This window comes from Schistocerca serialis, chromosome 7, assembly GCF_023864345.2.
Source record: "Schistocerca serialis cubense isolate TAMUIC-IGC-003099 chromosome 7, iqSchSeri2.2, whole genome shotgun sequence".
In the NCBI taxonomy this organism is placed as follows: domain Eukaryota; kingdom Metazoa; phylum Arthropoda; class Insecta; order Orthoptera; family Acrididae; genus Schistocerca; species Schistocerca serialis.
This window is the reverse complement of record NC_064644.1, coordinates 394,932,217-394,954,207: the sequence shown is the minus strand read 5'-3', so window position 1 is coordinate 394,954,207 and position 21,991 is coordinate 394,932,217. Positions and strand designations below refer to the sequence as shown.

Sequence of the window (21,991 nt, the reverse complement as noted above, 5' to 3'; positions counted from 1 at the left end):
GGCAGGATGTCAAACCGGCCAACTGGGAGAAGGAGAGGCACCACAGGACATTTTAATTTCCACTGTCCTGAATATAGTTTGATGGCATTCATTACAAAATATACATGTTTCAATTCCACAGAGCAAAATACATTGATGTGCAATAGTAGAATGCTGTGTGGAGAGGCATGGCACTACGCTTTGGCACACTTAAGACCAAATAACATGCCTTACAGTTCCTCAAACACATACATTTTGTGTATCAGACTCTTCAGAAAGATGTGCCTACAAAATGAACATATGTTTTAAAATTTGATTTTTTAAATTTTTGATGTCCTATCTCAAACACTCAAGGGAGGGAGAGGTTGCCACTATCCAGTATTGCCGAGGTTCGGAAATATTGTAGATCCGGGGGTGACGTGCAGAGTAGTCTGAATTATAGTGGGGAGGTGGGTAGTCTCCATGTGACCCTTGTTTACATGTAGTGATTTTGCTGTTTCCTCTTCGTTTACTGCTCTCACGTCAAATGAAAACAAAACGGATTTCCATGGCAGGGAGCTGTCAAGCAAATTAAAATACATTCACATAATTATGGAAGGCCAAAATATGTTATTAGTTTCAGATTTTATTTTATTTACACCTTTCTGACAGTCAAGCATTAATTGTCTTGCAGAACAATGAAGTTATTTTTGTCGGAATGCTAGAGAAATTTGGCTTTTATTAATCTTTTCCACTGAGGCAGACATGTATTTGAAATGGAGTGTTTAATTCCACACTATTGGCTGGCACACTACTGTTCGCTCTGTTTCAAGTGCACAATTTCATCTCCTAGCATTTATGGCATTATGCCATAATAAAGAAGCAAACATGAGATAATACAGTACTGGTACTCCAAGATGATTTATGCCCTGAAAACCACACTGAAAAGCTTAATATCAGGTCGAGGCCTTATATCATTGGGAATCTAGACATATGAATGTGCACTTTAGGTATGCACATTTTAGTATGGCTCACAAAATTGCGATGCTCTTGGAGTATCCTCTGATGTGTTGTTTCTTTTATGAAATAATGTAAAATGTAAGATCATTCAACATTTTACATGTACAAACATATGGGCTTCCTACATTGTCGTAGCTGCGCAAACGTGGTGGTGCCTGTTACCTTGTACTCTGTGACAACTGCTGAAATGAACCTATTTCAGACAGGTCACAAATATTGTGAATGGTGATTTGAAAAGCATTACTTTCAAAGTAAATTTCCTTTTACGCAAGTTGAACAATGTGCGAGAATGTACGATGAATTTTTTTAAATCACATAGCATTTGACTCTCATTTAACAGTCAACTCTTTGATGATGAGCCATTTAGAAGAATGTTAAGCCCAGATATTGGACATTTATGTTGTTAATAAAAATTTTACTGGCACATTTGTGTGATGTATCTTAAGTGTGACATGCACAAAAAGATCAACATTATATGTGAAAGCATATGTTCTCTTGCAGCTTATTAATCTTCGAGACCAATATTATATGTGAAAGCTTTTCTTTTCTTATAGCAACACTATGTTTTAATTTAAGCCATCAACTTTTCCTATTCGTGTGCATGGGCTACTTAACAGTGATGTTGTAATTGGGTGACTACATCACATGTCCTATGCTCTGAATATCTGCTGTCATTGGCTAGCGAGATCACGTGACGTGAGCTATGACTGGCTTACAAAAGCACATCGCAATCTCGATTTCAATTCTTTGGAAAGTAACATGCAGTGTTTGGTTCAATTTGAATTTATCCTTTTGTAATACAAAAATATGCAGCGTACATGTTGCTGCACATCAAAGATCTATCCAAAACATCTTTTTTTCCCCCTGAGTTTTGCTTTCTAAAGTGCTGGAAAATTCTATACCCGTGTATAAAATCATAACCATTCAAAGGATTGATAAGTTTTACAGTTCCAACTGAAAATATACTGTACTATCGCTTAACATGGTGGTTTCACTCTGGAGAAAGTGTTTTTTTTAACTGGGAAATCTGGGAAAAGTCTGGGAACTTTTTCCCCTTGTCCGCGTATACGTCCTGTGGCACATTTGTATGATGTATATTAAAGACCAATACTATATGTGAAAGCTATATTACTGTATGTTCTCTTAGCATTTGTGTACAATCACCTCACACCCCAACAGAAACGGAACAGAAACAGGTGGTTAAAATATGCCAGTTAAGTATGATGTGAGATGCCATGGTGATGCAAGAACTCAGAAAAGTGTTGGAGGAGATGGACTTGCACATACTGTGTATACAGGAGTCATATTCCAGGAATAGGACATTACCCCACATTCCTGTTACAGCACACATCATAACACCAGGTCATATCCAATGGCTGCTATTGTGGTGCTAGATAAAGACAACAGTGACAAAGATACATCAGCTGTGTGATAAACACATGGTGACAATAGAAATAATGACTGTCTTACAAAAAATTTTCATAACTGATCAATATTTTCGATACTGTCAGAAGATACAATCACATATAGAAAATTTAAAAACAGCAGAAATACTGGGTCAGCACAATAGACACATTTTCATATTGGATGCAGAGGCAAAATCAACATTGTGGCATAACAGAGTAATTGATGAAAAAGGAATCTCGACTTCAGGACTCTATGCAAGAACTTGGCCTTCATGTCATTAATAGGCCTTTCCACCAGCCAGCTTTCCAAAATTGCACAGGTTTGGCAACAAATATAGATCTTAGCCTCGCAAATTTGAGAATCTCACCACATTGCAAACTAAAAGGTGTGTGACGGACTTACAAGAAGTAACCATAATCTCATTTACTTCTCAATTAAAGGTGCAGATAATGACTTAGAAGCTAAAATTCCATTTGAGTGGCTGTGCAATCTATACCACGCGATTGGATACTTTTAAAGGCAGACTTCAAGACACAACCACTGCAAGGAAGCAGATTTGATGTTGAAGCCAAAGCCGGTGAATTGGTGTGAGTGTTGCAAATAATGCAAAAGAAGGTGATCTTAACATTTATTAGAGAGTCAAAAGGTTTAAAATTTTCTGGAGTTTTGCCATACAGTTTTTAAGATGCTGAGCAACACAGATGAGATGATAATACCAAAGATCCTTTGAGGAAACAGAACAACAAAGAAGGCTGAATTTCTTTCGAACAGTCAAACATCATGAGGAAAAAGACTGCTTCAGCTGTAGGATAAATATTTATTTATTATCCTACTAGTTTCATGGTGTTACAGCCACATCTTCAGGGATACATCTGTATATAAAGAAAAGAAAAACACATAAATATCTTGTTTGGTTAAAATGTATGGGGTTTCCTCAGAAAGTAATGCACCACATTTTTTCCTTCAACAATTCTTTATTGAACATAATGATAACTACACACAGGAAAGAATGGTGTTTTATGTACACATCCTATTTTTCCATGTAAACTCCATTCTGTTCTGTGGCCTTCCTCCAGCGTGAGACAAGGGCATGTATGCCCTGTTGGTACCAGTTCTTGTCCTGGTGGTGGAGCCAGTGCTTCACTATGTGATTCAACTCCTCATCATCCTCAAAATGTCTTCCATGAAAGGCATCCTTTAATGGCAGAACAAGGAGAAGTCCGAGGGGGCTAGGTCAGGGCTGTCAGGTGTGACAAGCCTTGGATGGTCTCCCAGACTGGTGCAAAATGTGGAGCTCCGCCAAACCGCCTTCTGATGGCCTCACCCTCTGTGCCCAGCAACTAGCTGTACTTCTGTTGACAGCAGATGCTCCCTAGGCTTTGCACAAACATTTGTGAATATTTCCTATAGTTTCTTTCTCTGTAGTGATAAATTCAATGATGGCATGTTGCTTGTAACACACACCACCTACAGACACCATTTTTAAACTGTCCTGCTGCTATGCTATCTGTTGGAAGTGACAAAAACTTGGTGCCCTCGCTCAGTAGACTTCAAATAATGCATACATAACGTTTCACATTCGTAACATTGTTTTCAGCTAAGGGGGGGGGGGGGGGGGGAACAATGTGGTGCATTACTTACTGGGCAACCCTTGTATATAGAAAAAGTATATACTCACATTTATTTCGTAATTTACTTTGAGCAATAACCAGTAGGTGACCCAACATTCTTTGACCAAATGTGATAAAAATGTCCAGCCATCAAGAGGTCGTCAGTCCAACTTAAAGTATGGCAGAATGCAGGGAACATCATCACAATACAGGAAATGTAGAATAAGGATAAAGTGGTAAACCAGATTGAACAAATGATGTGTGTAGGTGATGAAAGTCACATTCACACTGGTAAGATAAAATAAATCTTGTAATGCAGAGCTTATATGATTGTACAGTAGTTAACGAAGGTCATGTTTAGATAAGGTGTTGCTTACAACAGAGGCCGTCTTGCTAAAAGATGAACTGGGGAAAGGTAGACCGCACGGAACATCATCAGGATGCAGGAAATCTAAATTAAAGTGGTAAATCAAATGTAACGTAAAAGTATAAAACAACTTATGTGTAGGTAATGAAACCTACGTTCACACTGTAAGGTAAAATAAATGTCATAAGACAGGGTGTGCTTGATTGTATGATAGGTAATGAGAGATATTTAATTTGTCTTACCAAGTGAGTGTAGGTTTCATCACTTATATATCATTTGTTTTATGCTTTTATGTTGTATTACATTTACATTCCATCCGATGTACCACTTTGTTCTGCCCCCTCTACGTTATGAGCTGTAATTAGTGGCATATTTGACATTTGTGTGTACATAAAAATTAGAAATTTGATATAAAAATGTATGTTTTTGTCTTGTTTTACATGATTTTTGTCCTCAACGTTCATGTACTATATAAAGTTATGTCATTCTCAGATCCAACTGTAGCATTTTAATATCATTTAATTAATTTTCTGTCTTAGCAAAATTCGCCATGGTGTTCTTAACTTAAACTTTCTCAAAACTTAATTCATTCATCTAAGAATGAAACTCTCACTATAATAATGCTTTGAAATTTTCCAGGCATCACCGGAGAGTGATTTCTGAATGGCTGAATAATGGTTCATCAGAACTGGAACTTACTGAAGCTGCTCTTTCATTAGATGCCAAGAATTACCATGCCTGGCAGCATCGACAATGGGCTATCCGACATTTCAAGTCAGTAAAATCATTAATATGGAAATTGATAAATTTTATGTAACACGAATCTTGCATTACAGGGAAGCATTAGGAAACGCTTGAATGGTTTTTTAGAGTTAGACTGGCTCACAAGGAAGTTTTGTACGTTGAGTTACGTTTCAAGTTGTGGAATGCAAAACAAATCATATTGTTATTTATTCAGGTCACAGAGGTAGGTCTGTGTAGAAAGTAGCATCTTTATCACATTGAAATTAGCATCAAGGGTTGGTCAAATAGAGGTGGTTATTTGAGTAATAATATGTATAATATTAAAATGTTGGTAAGACATGTGTTTGATACTTAAAAGCATATTTCCCATGTTGTATGTGAATGATTTTCTGGGAAAATACAGGGTAATCATGAAGTCCATGAAACATTGTAAAAAATTGATACAGGTAAATTGCTAAACATGCTACACATGAAGCAAAAAATGATGAAAGACAGAAAGACAAACTCTCATTTTTTTAAGTGTGGTACTGGAGAGTAGTTTGTTTGGAAAACTGTCTTCAGAGGCATCAACAATAATAAGTTGCTGAAAATGGTGGTGAACTAGGCAAAGTATGCAGAGAGCTTTCCATCACAACTTTCACAGGATACCACTGGTCTATGTGAGAGAAGTGATGTTTTGAAGTCCTACAAAGCCTGCCTATTGAGTTAATGCCGAATTGAATTTCCCCCAGCCAATAGTGGGAAGAATCAAGGCATACAAACTGCAGCTTGCACAAGTCATAACCCTTGATGATAAATTGTTTGATCAGCAGTTTTGCATGCTATGCAGAACCATTTGAAAAATAATGACTTTGCAAGCAAATTGATCTTCAGTGATGAAGCCCCTTTTCATCTTTTCAAAAATGTCAACCAAACAACACTCACAAGGGCACAGAGCATTCACATGCACCTGTTGAACATGTTTAGGATTCTGAGAAAGTTAATTTGTTTTGTGCCAAGTCCAATAAGTAAGACAGTCTACAGACCTGTCTTCTTTGCTGAGAGAAATGTCAGTGGTATCACCTATGTCAACAGGCTGCAGTTGTTACTCATACCGTAACTGGAAATTAATAGCAGGGATTTTATCTTTCAACAGGATGGTACCCCTTGACATTTCCATTATTGTGTAAGAGATTTTTCCAATGGGACCTTGCCATATCACCCTGATTGGGCTTGTGTGTGTTCTTAATCTCACTCTTGATATTTTGGGGTGGGTATGCACAGAATTGGGCTACCAATTAGATGTGTGCCATGTGATAAAGGATGTGCACACAGAATCTTTTTAATCATTGTAAAAAGACTGTGAGTGTTAATTTTTCATGTACTGTATCATTTGAACATTGTCTTTTGCTATTTATCTGAAATGATTTTTTGAAATGTTTTGTGGACTTCAAAATTTCCTTGTATATGGCAGCTGTTGACAGTTACTCAAGCCATCTGATATTTAAAACGGCAGAACCAATGACATAATTGCATCTCATATGTGCCATCATGAACTTACCAGAAATCAAACTAAAGAACTACAGTAATTATAAAGGTACCTGTTGTACAGTATGTTTCTGATTGAAAGTAGTGTTCAGTATTGTTTATTATGAAGGGTCTCACAATGAAAATTTACAAAATTACCATTTGTCATTGAAAACATGTGACATTACAGAATGTGAGAGAAAAGACATATAAATGGAAATACTCATATTTCCTGCATTTTGGGTTCATACACGATATGAACTCACACCCCAGATTTGGATTTTATAATTTTCTTTGGGTGCCTTTCCAGACAACATGTCATCATTTACATGAAGTGCTCAAAAATAAACATAGAATATTGGAAGTGACTGGAAAGCAGTCTATTAAAAAAAAAAAAAAATCTTGTGGATTCAGGACTCCTCTTAGTTTTATGTTTTTATTTTTAATTTATTTCATTTGTAATGCCTGATGCCCAACACAACTGTCCTCTACGAAGAAGACAATCTGCATGATACAGTGGTAAATGTAGTGCAACATAAGCTCTATATATAATCGAAGTAAATCTACATTATTCTACAACTTCTACTTGTAAATGATCTGTGAATTATGCACATTAGTTATTAATCTGTTCTGCAATTATTACTTACTGAGCAGAATGCTTGTGGATGATTCAAAAGATTTTGCACCACCACTACATTCAAATGGAAATAAGTCTTCAGATCTTCAATGTTATCATTTTGCTTCAAGCAGGGACCTTTTCACAATGCAGTTGTTTCTGTCCTTGTCAAAAACTGATGATTGTATTTGTGTAGTGGAAGAATAAACTTCTTTCCTCTTTGAGGAAGAAATGTACTAACTTTGATGTCTCAGATAACAAGGTATATAATTCTTCATCTTGAATGGAGCAGTACATAAAATAAGGGAAAGGCAACCACTCACCTATAGTGGATTGATGTATCAGTCACAGTAACACACAAGACAGCATTCACACAAGCTTTCGAGCATTAGCTCTTTGTTGAGCTATGGTACACACATTCACACACTCAACCACAAGGGCATCCAAAAGCACGTGGCCACAGGAGCAAAACTCAGTTTGCTTTTTCGAGCATGTAGTTGTATGTTGTTTTAATTTATCACCTCTTCTAGCATGAGCTTTTGTAAATTACAGATTGCAGTGATCAGTCATCCTTGTTTAAATTTTATTGTGCCTTGTGTGTGTGTGTGTGTGTGTGTGTGTGTGTGTGTGTGTGTGTGTGTGCGCTATTGCCAGAAAAAGAGCTAATGCTCGAAAGCCAGTGTGAATACTGTTTTCTGTTGTGTGTTTCTGTGCCCCACGCATTGATCAACCATTGGTAAGTGGTTGCCTTTCCCTTATTTTACGTATTGCTCCATACAGGAATTTCCTTTATTGTTATAATTTTTTATCTTGGTTGTTCATTGTGTTGATAATTTTACAGGTTGTATGATGGTGAACTTAACTTTGTAGACAGATTACTTGATGATGATGTCCGCAACAATTCTGCATGGAATCAGCGCTATTTTGTGCTCAAGCATACAACAGGATTCACACCAGATATTATTCGACAGGAGGTAGAATATACCAAAGAGAAAATAAGAATAGCATCAAACAATGAAAGTGCATGGAATTACCTTGATGGGTATGTATAACCAAAATGTTTTTTTGGAATAATTGTTTTGTTGTAATACTAGCAAGTGTGTACCATGTTGCCATATTACTTCTGTAGGTGTTACAGGAATGTAAAATATCATTAGTTGAAAAGGTTTTTTCCATTTTGCAGCACCATATCTGCCAAATTTTAAATTTCTATCCTTTCTATTAAGGCAGTGGAGATGTAGTCAGGAGCTATGTTGTTCAAATCCTTTCGTATCTAGGTTTTATATGGCTTCTCTAAATCACTTATGGGGTGTGCTAGGATGATTCCCTTGATAAACCTATGCCCTATTTCCTGCCTTTTTTTATCTAATCTGAGCTAGGACTTTATTTGTAATGAAGGCAATGAAAACTTTTTATTTTTGAGACTCCTATGACTTATAGGTGGTATAGCTTCACATTAAAATATCCTCCTTGCCACAAGAGGACAAATCTGATTTTCCATTAATTTTACAAAACTCAGTTTGCTTTTTCGAGCATGTAGTTGTATGTTGTTTTAATTTATCACCTCTTCTAGCATGAGCTTTTGTAAATTACAGATTGCAGTGATCAGTCATCCTTGTTTAAATTTTATTGTGCAGATCTAGATTTCGGCTAGAAGCTAACCATTCTCAGTGCTAAGGATACAAGAAGTACATAGTTAGATGATGTCATAAAAGTTACAAGTAAGGGCTTAACTCCTATGGTTTGTATATTCATTGAATACTACGAGGGTCACTCCAAAAGAAATGCCCACTATTTTTGTAAAAATACAGTGTTCATTCAGCATGTGTGAAAGTTTTAGTGTGTAGATACATCCTTCCCGCTTGTTTTCAAACTTAGTTCAACCTGTTCCCGTGAGTGGCGCCGTCACAGCATGTCTTCAAGTTGGCTGCTACACTTGATGTTCATCAGAAGCAACGTGCTGTCTTAGAATTCCTATGCTGTGAAAATGAGACAGTGGGAAACATCCACAAGAGGTTGAAAAAGGTGTATCGAGATGCTGCTGTTGATTGCAGTACAGTTAGTTGGTGGGCAAGCAGTTTATGTGATGAAAGCGGGCATAGCAATATTGAGGATTGTCCTTGCAGCGGCAGGCCTCGTACTGCACACACTCCAGACAATGTGCAGAGAGTTAACGAATTGGTGACTGCTGACAGACGCATTACAGTGAACGAATTGGGATTGGGGAAGGAAGTGTTTGCAGAGTACTGAAAGTGTTGGCATTAAAAAAGGTTTGTGCCATGTGGGTTCCCAGGATGTTGACAGTGGCTCACAAAGAAACAAGAAAAACGGTATGCAGCAAACTTTTGGAACAGTACAAGATTGGTGGAGATGAATTTCTTGGAAGAGAGACGAAGAGGCAATCAATGGAGTGGCATCATGCAAATTCACCCAAGAAAAAAAAATTCAGGACCACACCTCTGGTGGAAAAGTTATGGCTACGGTGTTTTTCGATTCCGAAGGACTCTTGCTTGTGGACATCATGCCAAGTGGAACCACCATAAATTCTGATGCATATGTGACGACGCTGAAGAAACTTCAAGCTCGACTGAGTCGTGTTCGACCACATCGGCCAAAGTAGGATGTTTTGCTGTTGCACAACAATGCACGGCCACATGTCAGTCAAAAAACCATGGAAGCGATCACAAAACTCGGATGGACAACACTGAAACACCCGCCTTACAATCCTGACCTGGCTCCTTTTGACTATCATCTCTTTGGGAAACTGAAAGACTCTCTTTGTGGAACAAGGTTTGAAGATGATGATTCCCTTGTGCCCACTGCCAAAGAGTGGCTCCAACAGGCTGGTCCAGAATTTTACCGTGCGGGTATACAGGCGCTGGTTCCAAGATGGCGTAAGGCAATTGAGAGGAATGGAAATTATGTGGTGAAATGAAAATATTGTTCCTAAAGGATGTATCTACACACTGGAAAACTTTCAAACATGTAGAATAAATCATTTTGAATCTCAAAAACTATAAGGCTTCGGGAGAGAACCAAATTACAGCTGAACTGTGGAAAAATGTCAATAGAAATGCCATAGAATCTCTCCAAAACATATTTGAAGAAATATGGAAAACAGAAAGAATTCCGGATGAATGGAAGATGGCCCTCATTCACCCAATTCATAAGAGGGGATCCAGAACAGACCCCAACAATTACAGAGGGATTTCGCTCCTTGACGTAACATACAAAATACTGTCTAAAGTCCTTTTGAACAGAGCAGAACCCCAGCTAGATTGTCAACTTGGAGAATACCAGGCAGGCTTCAGGAAGGGAAGATCCTGCCCAGAACAAATTCTAAACCTCAAAAATCTTATGGCCTACCAAAAATCGAGAGCAAAAGCGTATGTCATCACATTCATTGACTTTCAAAAGGCGTACGACTCCATAGACAGGGAATCTCTAATCTCCATATTAAAAGAATTGAACCTAGACAATAAAACTACAAACCTAATTAGAGAAACCATCACCAACACATACTCCAAAATTAAATTTATGGGAGAACTCTCAGACCTATTTGAGATAAAAACTGGAGTACGACAAGGTGATGGACTCTCTCCATTGTTATTTAACTGTGCCCTAGAAAAAATAGTAAGAGAATGGAACAAGAAAATCAATAGTGGAATCCGACTAGGAACAAAAAACAAAGGCATCAAGGTTAATTGCCTAACATTTGCAGATGATATGGCCCTACTAGCTGAAACATGGGAAGAAGCCAAAGAACAGATCCTCGAATTACAGAAACAAGCAGAGAAAATAGGCCTTAAAATTTCTTTTGAAAAAACCAAAATAATCACAAATATAAAAAAGCCAATGAAATATCTTAAAGTAAGAGACCAAAAGATCGAAATTGTTAAAGAATTCAAATATCTTGGTGAATGGATTAGCTGGAACGCCCTTGAGAAAAAAGCAATAGAATTAAGAAGAAACAAAGTTGAACTAGCCTTTCAGCTTACTAAAAATACTTATAATAAAAAGTCCCTCTCATGGAATTCAAAAATAAAACATTACAACACTGTCATTAAACCAGAAGCACTATATGCAGCTGAGACATTATCTATCACTAACCATGGCCCAATTGAAAGGCTAGAGATCAAAGAAAGAAAAATATTGAGAAAAATTTTAGGCCCCAAATTTCATAACGACAAACTAATTCATACCAAAAATGAAACACTCTACAAAACCACAGAAAAACTTTCGGATACAATGAGGAAAAGAAGAATTGAGTTTTATGGGCACATTCTCAGAATGAACCCAAATAGACTTACAAAAAGAATGTTTGACTACTTCAGGAATAAAAAATCCAAACCAAATTGGTTTATCCAAACAGAGAAAGACTTAAGAGAACTACACATCACAGAAAAAATGCTCACAGACAGGACCGCAAAAATGGTAAGCAAAGACAGAAAAGAGGGATTCCAGCTCCAAAATAGAAAGAAAAGAACGATTGTCATCTCTGATGAGGAAAGAAAAGCAAGATCAGAAAGAATGAAGCAGTACTGGGCGAAAAGAAAGGCACAGAACACACAGAAGTGATTGATTCAACGTACCCCAAAGTTGGGTGAAACGAAGAAGAAGAAGAAGAAGAAGAAGAAGAAGAAGAAAAGATGTATTTAAAAAAAAAAAAATGGTGTGCATTTCTTTTGGAGTGACCCTCGTATACTGAATACTACATTGAATACTGCTGTTTGCGGAAGGCAGGCTGTATGGAGAACACATCGGTTAGTTGCATGGCACCATCTACGTGAACTATGTATATGAACTTCAAGGAAAGTAAACCACTGTGGATGAAGCCCGACCAACAGGCATTACATGTAATATACAAACCATATCAGTTAAGCCATTACTTGTAACTTTTATGACATCATCCAGCTATGTACTTCTTGTATTCTTAACATTGAGAATGGCTAGCTTCTAGCCGAAATCTAGATCTGCACAATAAAATTTAAAAAAGGACGACTGGTCGCTGCAATCTATAATTTACAAGTCAATATAATAGTCATGGAGTGCAACAGCTTTCAGAGTGGAAGGTAACCTGACATGAGATTTTTATTAACCACTTGGACAGATTGGAAGAAAACATGGAAAGAAAAATGAGGTTTAGCTCCTCAACTGATATGTCTTGAAAAGTGCGCTCCATGAGTGATTTAGGGAAGCCAGGACGAAATTGAGCTATAACATCACACTTCATAAATAGAAGCCCATTGCCTTAGTAAAAAGGTTGAAAATTAGAGATGAACAGGTCAGTTCCAAAGAGCTCTTGCAGTGAGTTATTGTTTCTTGTCTTATAGATTCTGTTGATGAATTATGCCAAACTATAAAAGTAAACGAACATCAGAAGGGTGTTTGTTTGCCAATAACTGAAACAAAACAAAGTAGCAGTGATAGAGACATGAATAAAAAGTCTTTGGGATCAGCAGTTCCTATCCATGGATCCATGGTCAGAAATGTGGAAGTAAAATGAGGTGAAAATATGATAGCGTAGGCAAGAAAGTGATCCGTACAACCAGTTTCTGTTTTCACCTTGGAGACTGGAAATTTGATGTCTCCTTTTCTCTCTACCTGCCTTTTGTTGTTGTTTATATACTTCACTGTTGAGGGGGGAAAAAAGTATCTTCAAGCCACATCAGTAAAGTTCCTGAACCACAGTCTTCCTTCCATGTTTTCTTCCAATCTGCCAGTTAGTTAATAAACCACTTATACATAAGAGGAGGTAATAAAATGTAACTGAAACACAACTACTTGCTCAAAAAATTTAGTTAATTATTGTAAATTTAAGGCAAGATTGAATGTGTCCTCTTATTTTAGACAAAGAGGATATTTTAAAGGGAAGCTATACTACCAGTAAGTAATCAAATCTCAAAAATAAAAGTTTTTATTGACTTTTAATGGAACATTGTTTTCTTTGCTGATCTCTGAATGACAGAAAATTTCTAAAGCTTATTGATAGTTGTTTCATTTATAATATGGATGTGGAATATTGAAAGTCTGTCATTAGAATACATTCTTCAGTGCATTGTTTCTTTTTGTTTCTGTTAGGATACTGTTGCACGCAGAACAGAACATGGCACAACAATTAAGTTTACAGGAATTCTGTGAAGAACTCTATGGTGCAGGCAGCCGTTCACCCTATCTATTGGCATTTATGGTCAATCTTTTAGAGGATCAAATAGAGCAACAGCCAGAAAAAAGGCCAGAACTGTTGCAGAAGGCTCTTGCAGTAAGTTTTTGTTTTATCTCATTCATAAATAATCCTTTACTATAAAGTAAACAAACATTAATTATGCGCAATTCAGTTTGCCAATAACTGAAACAAAACAAAGTAGCAGGGGTATAAAAATGGTAAAATGACTTTGTTACCAGCAGTTCCTTCCAGTGGACAGAAAAGTGGAAGTAAACTGAAGTGTAGGTAAGAAAGTAGTACTCATCTCCAGTTCTTGTTCTGAGTTTTCACTCTAGAAAATTGAAGTGCCAGCTCAAGAAGTTGGAGAATCTATGTCTCTCCCTCTATCTACCTTTTATTGTTGTTGATATGTGCGATTGTTGAATAAAATCCTCTCTGTTGAAGCCATGTCAATTAAGTTGTATTCTCAAGATTTCAACAGTTGTCACTATCACAGTCTTCAGTTGTAATTTCCGAAGGGTTATTCAGCTGTTGGAAACCAAAAGGATTTTATGAAGTCATGGTGCTGGGAAAGACTTATAGGGGATATTTGATTGTTGTTTTAATCTTTATCAGGTGTGACATTGGACTGGGCTTATCTTGTAAGTAATTAATTGTAGATGGAGTATCATGAAGAGATATAAAAATAATATCAGAACTTTCCCAATATAATGCAAAGCAGCAGCTCTTTACAATACTTTTAAGTGACTTAGCTGGTCATTTCTGTAATTTATGAGATTCCTTGCAGCATTTGCTGTTAACTGTTGAGAGGTGTTGTCTCGTAAGGAATATTAAAATTCAGAATGACTTGCAAAAAATTAGTAATTTTTTTATTTTAATTTTTTTTAGTGACCTACTGTTGACTGTATTGTTGTTGTGTTGTGGTCTTCAGTCCTGAGACTGGTTTGATGCAGCTCTCCATGCTACTCTATCCTGTGCAAGCTTCTTCATCTCCCAGTACCTACTGCAACCTACATCCTTCTGAATCTGCTTAGTGTATTCATCTCTTGGTCTCCCTCTACGATTTTTACCCTCCACGCTGCCCTCCAATACTAAATTGGTGATCCCTTGATGCCTCAGAACATGTCCTACCAACCGATCCCTTCTTCTGGTTGTGCCACAAACTTCTCTTCTCCCCAATCCTATTCAATACTTCCTCATTAGTTATGTGATCTACCCATCTAATCTTCAGCATTCTTCTGTAGCACCACATTTCGAAAGCTTCTATTCTCTTCTTGTCCAGACTATTTATCGTCCATGTTTCACTTCCATACATGGCTACACTCCATACAAATACTTTCAGAAATGACTTCCTGACACTTAAATCAATACTGGATGTTAACAAATTTCTCTTCTTCAGAAACGCTTTCCTTGCCATTGCCAGCCTACATTTTATATCCTCTCTACTTCGACCATCATCAGTTATTTTGCTCCCCAAATAGCAAAACTCCTTTACTACTTCAAGTGCCTCATTTCCTAATCTAATTCCCTCAGCATCACCCGACTTAGACTACATTCCATTATCCTTGTTTTGCTTTTGTTGATGTTCATCTTATATCCTCCTTTCAAGACACTGTCCATTCCATTCAACTGCTCTTCCAAGTCCTTTGCTGTCTCTGACAGAATTACAATGTCATCGGCGAACCTCAAAGTTTTTATTTCTTCTCCATGAATTTTAATACCTACTCCGAATTTTTCTTTTGTTTCCTTTACTGCTTGCTCAATATACAGATTGAACAACATCGGGGAGAGGCTACAACCCTGTCTTACTCCCTTCCCAACCACTGCTTCCCTTTCATGTCCCTCGACTCTTATAACTGCCATCTGGTTTCTGTACAAATTGTAAATAGCCTTTCGCTCCCTGTAATTTACCCCTGCCATCTTTAGAATTTGAAAGAGAGTATTCCAGTCAACATTGTCAAAAGCTTTCTCTAAGTCTACAAATGATAGAAACGTAGGTTTGCCTTTCCTTAATCTTTCTTCTAAGATAAGTCGTAAGGTCAGTATTGCCTCACGTGTTCCAGTGTTTCTACGGAATCCAAACTGATCTTCCCCGAGGTTGGCTTCTACTAGTTTTTCCATTCGTCTGTAAAGAATTCGTGTTAGTATTTTGCAGCTGTGACTTATTAAGCTGATAGTTCGGTAATTTTCATATCTGTCAACACCTGCTTTCTTTGGGATTGGAATTATTATATTCTTCTTGAAGTCTGAGGGTATTTCGCCTGTCTCATACATCTTCCTCACCAGATGGTAGAGTTTTGTCAGGACTGGCTCTCCCACGGCCGTCAGTAGTTCCAATGGAACATTGTCTACTCCGGGGGCTTTGTTTCGACTCAGGTCTTTCAGTGCTCTGTCAAACTCTTCACGCAGTATCATATCTCCCATTTCATCTTCATCTACATCCTCTTCCATTTCCATAATATTGTCCTCAAGTACATCGCCCTTGTATAGACCCTCTATATACTCCTTCCACCTATCTGCTTTCCCTTCTTTGCTTAGAACTGGGTTTCCATCTGAGCTCTTGATATTCATACAAGTCGTTCTCTTATCTCCAAAGGTCTCTTTAATTTTCCTGTAGGCGGTATCTATCTTACCCCTAGTGAGATAGGCCTCTACATCCTTACATTTGTCCTCTAGCCATCCCTGCTTAGCCATTTTGCACTTCCTGTCGATCTCATTTTTGAGACGTTTGTATTCCTTTTTGCCTGTTTCACTTACTGCATTTTTATATTTTCTCCTTTCATCAATTAAATTCAATATTTCTTCTGTTACCCAAGGATTTCTACTAGCCCTCGTCTTTTTACCTACTTGATCCTCTGCTGCCTTCACTACTTCATCCCTCAAAGCTACCCATTCTTCTTCTACTGTATTTATTTCCCCCATTCCTGTCAATTGCTCCCTTATGCTCTCCCTGAATCTCTGTACAACCTCTGGTTCTTTTAGTTTATCCAGGTCCCATCTCCTTACATTCCCACCTTTTTGCAGTTTCTTCAGTTTTAATCTACAGGTCATAACCAATAGATTGTGGTCAGAGTCCACATCTGCACCTGGAAATGTCTTACAATTTAAAACCTGGTTCCTAAATCTCTGTCTTACCATTATATAATCTATCTGATACCTTTTAGTATCTCCAGGGTTCTTCCATGTATACAACCTTCTTTCATGATTCTTAAACCAAGTGTTAGTTATGATTATGTTGTGCTCTGTGCAAAATTCTACCAGGCGGCTTCCTCTTTCATTTCTGTCCCCCAATCCATATTCACCTACTATGTTTCCTTCTCTCCCTTTTCCTACACTCGAATTCCAGTCACCCATGACTATTTAATTTTCGTCTCCCTTCACAATCTGAATAATTTCTTTTATTTCATCATACATTTCTTCAATTTCTTCGTCATCTGCAGAGCTAGTTGGCATATAAACTTGTACTACTGTAGTAGGTGTGGGCTTCGTATCTATCTTGGCCACAATAATGCGTTCACTATGCTGTTTGTAGTAGCTTACCTGCATTCCTATTTTCCTATTCATTATTAAACCTACTCCTGCATTACCCCTATTTGATTTTGTGTTTATAACCCTGTAGTCACCTGACCAAAAGTCTTGTTCCTCCTGCCACCGAACTTCACTAATTCCCACTATATCTAACTTCAACCTATCCATTTCCCTTTTTAAATTTTCTAACCTACCTGCCCGATTAAGGGATCTGACATTCCACGCTCCGATCCGTAGAACGCCAGTTTTCTTTCTCCTCATAACGACATCCTCTTGAGTAGTCCCCGCCCGGAGATCCGAATGGGGGACTATTTTACCTCCGGAATATTTTAGCCAAGAGGACGCCATCATCATGTAATCATACAGTAAAGCTGCATGCCCTCGGGAAAAATTACGGCTGTAGTTTCCCCTTGCTTTCAGCCGTTCGCAGTACCGGCACGGCAATGCCGTTTTGGTTATTGTTACAAGGCCAGCTCAGTCAATCATCCAGACTGTTGCCCTTGCAACTACTGAAAAGGCTGCTGCCCCTCTTCAGGAACCACACGTTTGTCTGGCCTCTCAACAGATACCCCTCCGTTGTGGTTGCACCTATGGTACGGCTATCTGTATCGCTGAGGCACGCAAGCCTCCCCACCAACGGCAAGGTCCATGGTTCATGGGGGGGGGGGGGGGGGTTGACTGTATTTATCACACACATCATTACCAACAGAAGCTGGTGAAACTGTAAGTGCACTACACCAGTGTGTGCATCTCCTTTAAATCTGACGTCTGACAAAGGTTTTCATACAGTCATTACATTTTATATGATTTTGAACAATAATGTCGAATTATTCCAGCAATGTCAAAAATTTATTTCTACATTTATTCAGGTTGACTGTATTACCTGAATAAATGTAGAAATAAATTTTTGACATTGCTGGAATAATTCGACATTATTGTTCAAAATCATATAAAATGTAATGACTGTATGAAAACCTTTGTCAGACGTCAGATTTAAAGGAGATGCACACACTGGTGTAGTGCACTTACAGTTTCACCAGCTTCTGTTGGTAATGATGTGTGTGATAAATCGTGAGTAGTCAACATGACATATCCGGAGTCAGACATAAGTAACCAATGAGCTTCTCCTTTATAATTTTCTATGGGTTTGTTAGGTTGGAATTAAACTGCATCCACAAATTTTTTCTCAAAATGAGAAATAAGACGTAGAAGTGGGTTATTATAAATAATTTAGAAGTAAAGGAGACCACTCACCATAGCAGAAGTATTGAGTTGTCATCAGGCACACACTGAAGAGAATTAATATTTTGGTATCTTCCAGAAGAGTCTATTGACAAGATAGTTCTCTCTCTCTCTCTCCCCCCCCCCTCCCTCCCTCCCCCTCCCAATCCCTCCCCCAACACCTCTCCCCCCTCTCCCCCTTCCCCACTCTCCCCTCCCTCCCCCACTATCCCCTCTCTCCCCCTCCCACTCTCCCCATCCCTCTTTCCCTCCCTCTCTCCCCCTCCCTCTCTCCCCCTCCCTCTCTCCCTCCCCCCTCCTGGCCCTCTTCCCCTCCCCTCCCCCTCTCCTTTCCCTCTTCCCCTCCCTCTCTCCCCCTTCTCCCTCACTCTCTCCCCCTTCTCCCTCCCTCCCTGTCCTCCTTCTCTCTCTCTCTCTCTCTCTCTCTCTCTCTCTCTCTCTCTCCCCCTTTCTCCCTCTTTCTCTCCCCCTTCTTACCCGCACCTTCCTTTGGTAGGTGGAGTGGGGCGGTGGCTGTGTCAGATGGTGTGGTGTAGGGAGAAAGTGGCGGAAGCAGAAGGAAGCTTTGGCTTATGCTGCAGGTCAGTCTGTCAGCTCATCTAGTTTTTTCCCTGTCATCAAAGATATATGAAAAATCAGTAAGCAACCTTAAAATTCATTATAACCAGCTCACTAAACATTACTATCACACTATCCATATCAAAAATGAATGTAACATCTTGAATGTAAAACTATCAATATCATCTTCAGTTGAAACTTCCGGGCTGAGAGGCTGTGGTCGATGTATAAAATTTCCACCTAACGTTCCGTCTCCATCTGCGCGAGACATCTACTGCAGTAGCCAGATGGCCTCAGAAGATGTCTCCTGCAGATGGAGACGAAACTTTAGGTGGGAATTTTATACATTGACCACGGTCTCTCAGCCTGGAAGTTTCAACTGAAGACAACACCGGCCATGAAAGCCTACATTGTGTCAATATCATCGTCCTAATAGCACAGATAAAATTGCTATTAGTGACATAAACACCAATGAAATTTATGATCTTGGTTATCACAAATATTTGTCTATTTTCCTGAATATGTAGCAAGTTCCAAGGTTGTGGTTACCATGTGACCTGAGAACACAGCTGTTTTTTAGTACATTGTGGATTTCACATCTGGGTTGATGTGAGAATGTGACAGTATTCATTCGTCTCTTGCTTTACATATTGTATGCTGTTGCTCTCTCTCTTCAGTTGTGTATAACCAGCAGCTGACACAGCCCCTTTTGTTCCCATCAGACCTCACAGTGAGCATTGACATTGCTGCTTGGAACACATAAGTGCTCCATTGACCCATATCTAGACTTTCAATGCAGTTTAAACAAAATAGATATTCATTAAAAGCCAAGGTATGTGGTGTACTTTCACATGCTGGGCAGCATGACAAAATTTGCTGCCTGCTCACCACTTCCCTTCCCTTATTTGCCCTAGTGCTTGGCCAAGCTTGTGTTACTAACCCCTTCCAGCTAGTATTGTGCTTGAAAATGACTCAAACTGTTCAAGTTCAGCTTGAGAAATCCGTAGCTTTGATCAAGTATTCAAATGATGCACAGTTTAGTGACTTCTGTTGATACTACTTGCTTGACGTGTCTTCATTTATTAGTATATTATTGATGTTCATCATAAAAGTAACCGTAAAACACAAACTGCAGTATCTTATAGAGTGCAGGTAATATGTAAACACAGTTGCTAATAAATAAAGAAATGATCATAATCATGATTTAATCTTGATGTCTTGTCTTGTCATGTGATCAAGTTACATCTGTATCAAGTTACATCTGTTAGTATTATATCACAACATGTTTTACCACTGCACTTACTTGCATGTTCACAGTTACAGACAATTTACTATGATTTATTTCTTTTGTTAGGCATTTAATCCAAATTTATTGTGTTAATAACAAAGTTGATTTTTTTATCTCATAGAAGCATTTGTTTATTTGTAAATATTCAGCTGTAATCTATCAGTTTTGACTCATTCCTATCTTATTAAGTGATGATAAGAGAAGTAGCTATAATAACCACAATAAATAATAATAATTGTCATAACAAAAGAAAAATTATTTGATTGAAAATGGAATACTTAAAAAAATTTCTTGGTGTCAGGAGACGACACTTCATGAGCTAAAGAAGCCGTTCAACTTTGATGGGAACCTATCAGAACTTGATGAAATACCAAGTGATGATATGAGTGGTGAGACCTTTGTCTCAGTTACAGGCGCAGCATCTGTAGTTAAGTTGTATGATGATGACTCAAATGTGTTGGATCAACAGTGATGAAGTCACACTTCTTGGCACTGTATGTGGGTATTTGAGTCCTTACTGCTCAAGCTTTTGAAGTGGTAGTTTGAGGAGGAAAAGAATTTTTTTTTGTGTTTTTCCTTTGCATCTGCATGGATTGAATACAGGTGGGACTGCAATGCTCTGAAAATGGAGAGTTAATAATTAATAGATTACCCGAAATTCAAGGTTCAGGAATCAAAATGGTTGCTCTATGCTAAGAAGAATCACATGGCAACACCAAAGAGTACAGTAAAGATGATGTAGACGTAATATCCAGCCCTCCAACAAAAAATAAAAACTTCTGGTGTGATATCCAAGCCAACCCGAAAAGGTAGACAGGAACATTACATATGCCAGATCCCCAGAGGGGATCGCCGTTCTTTGGCGGGTTCTTGCTTGGCTCCCATGGGGCCCCAGCCTTTGCAGCATCTTTTCCCTTCCTGAATGAGGAGTCATCACAAAGGGAGTCCCACAGGGTTCAATTTTGGGTCCTCTGCTGTTCCTTATTCTTGTGAATGACCTCTCACTTAACATGCAGCAAGCAGAATGAGTACTTTTTGCAGATGACATGAGTGTTATAATAAATCCCATTCCAGAAAAAGCAGCTGAAGATATTGTTAAGGATGTCTTTCAAAGAATTATTAAGTGGTTCTCAGAAAATGGACGCTCCCTTAATTTTGAAAAATCTCACTATATCCAGTTCTGTACACTGAATAGAGTCATACCAACAATTGATGTTGCTTATGAACAGGGCTCAGTTAACAGGGTAGATTTCTCCAAATTTTTGGGTGTTCACATTGATGAAAACTTGAACTGGAAGAAGCATATTACTGAGCTTCTCAAACAATTAAGTTCAGCTTCTTTCGCTCTTCGTTTAATCGCTAGTCTTGGTAATAAACGGATCAGCCTCCTAACATTCTTTGCATATTTCCACTCAATAGTGTCTTATGGAATAGTTTTCTGGGGTAACTCACCACTTAGACATAAAGTATTGATTGCGCAAAAGAGAGCAGTGAGAATAATTAGTGGTGTCCACCCAAGGATGTCATGTAGGCACCTATTCAAGGAGTTAGGTATTTTAACTGCACCGTCAGAGTACATATATTTGCTAATGAAATTCATTATAAATAATCCATCTCAATTCGCGAAGAACAGTGATGTTCATACGTACAACACTAGAGGGAAAAATGACCTTTCCTATCCATTATTGAAGCTGTCAGTTGCTCAAAAAGGAGTACATTATTCAGCAACAAAAGTCTTTGATCATTTGCCCAACAACATTAAAGTGTCTGGCAGATAGCAGACCAAGTTTTAAATGTAGCTTAAAATCATTTCTTGTGGACAACTCCTTCTATTCCATGGACAAGTTTCTGTTTCAGAACTGGTGAAGAAAAAAAACCTCTAAATGTAGTTGCATGTGTAGAACTAAAAATTTCAGTAATATTAATATTAGCACTATTCATGTGTGTATATATATCTTGTAATCTATCTTGTTCCACATCA

The 21,991-nt window shown here is 38.2% G+C and overlaps 1 protein-coding gene across 1 annotated transcript in view; it reads left to right on the top strand.

Annotated features, from left to right (window-relative positions):
• LOC126412743 (protein farnesyltransferase/geranylgeranyltransferase type-1 subunit alpha) overlaps window positions 1–21,991 on the top strand; it is a 78,791-nt gene that overhangs the window by 49,619 nt on the left and 7,181 nt on the right. The window contains exons 4-6 of the mRNA XM_050082481.1: window positions 5,002–5,136; window positions 8,070–8,270; window positions 13,310–13,490. Coding sequence (XP_049938438.1) covers window positions 5,002–5,136; window positions 8,070–8,270; window positions 13,310–13,490 — 517 coding nt within the window. The remainder of the gene's footprint in view (window positions 1–5,001; window positions 5,137–8,069; window positions 8,271–13,309; window positions 13,491–21,991) is intronic.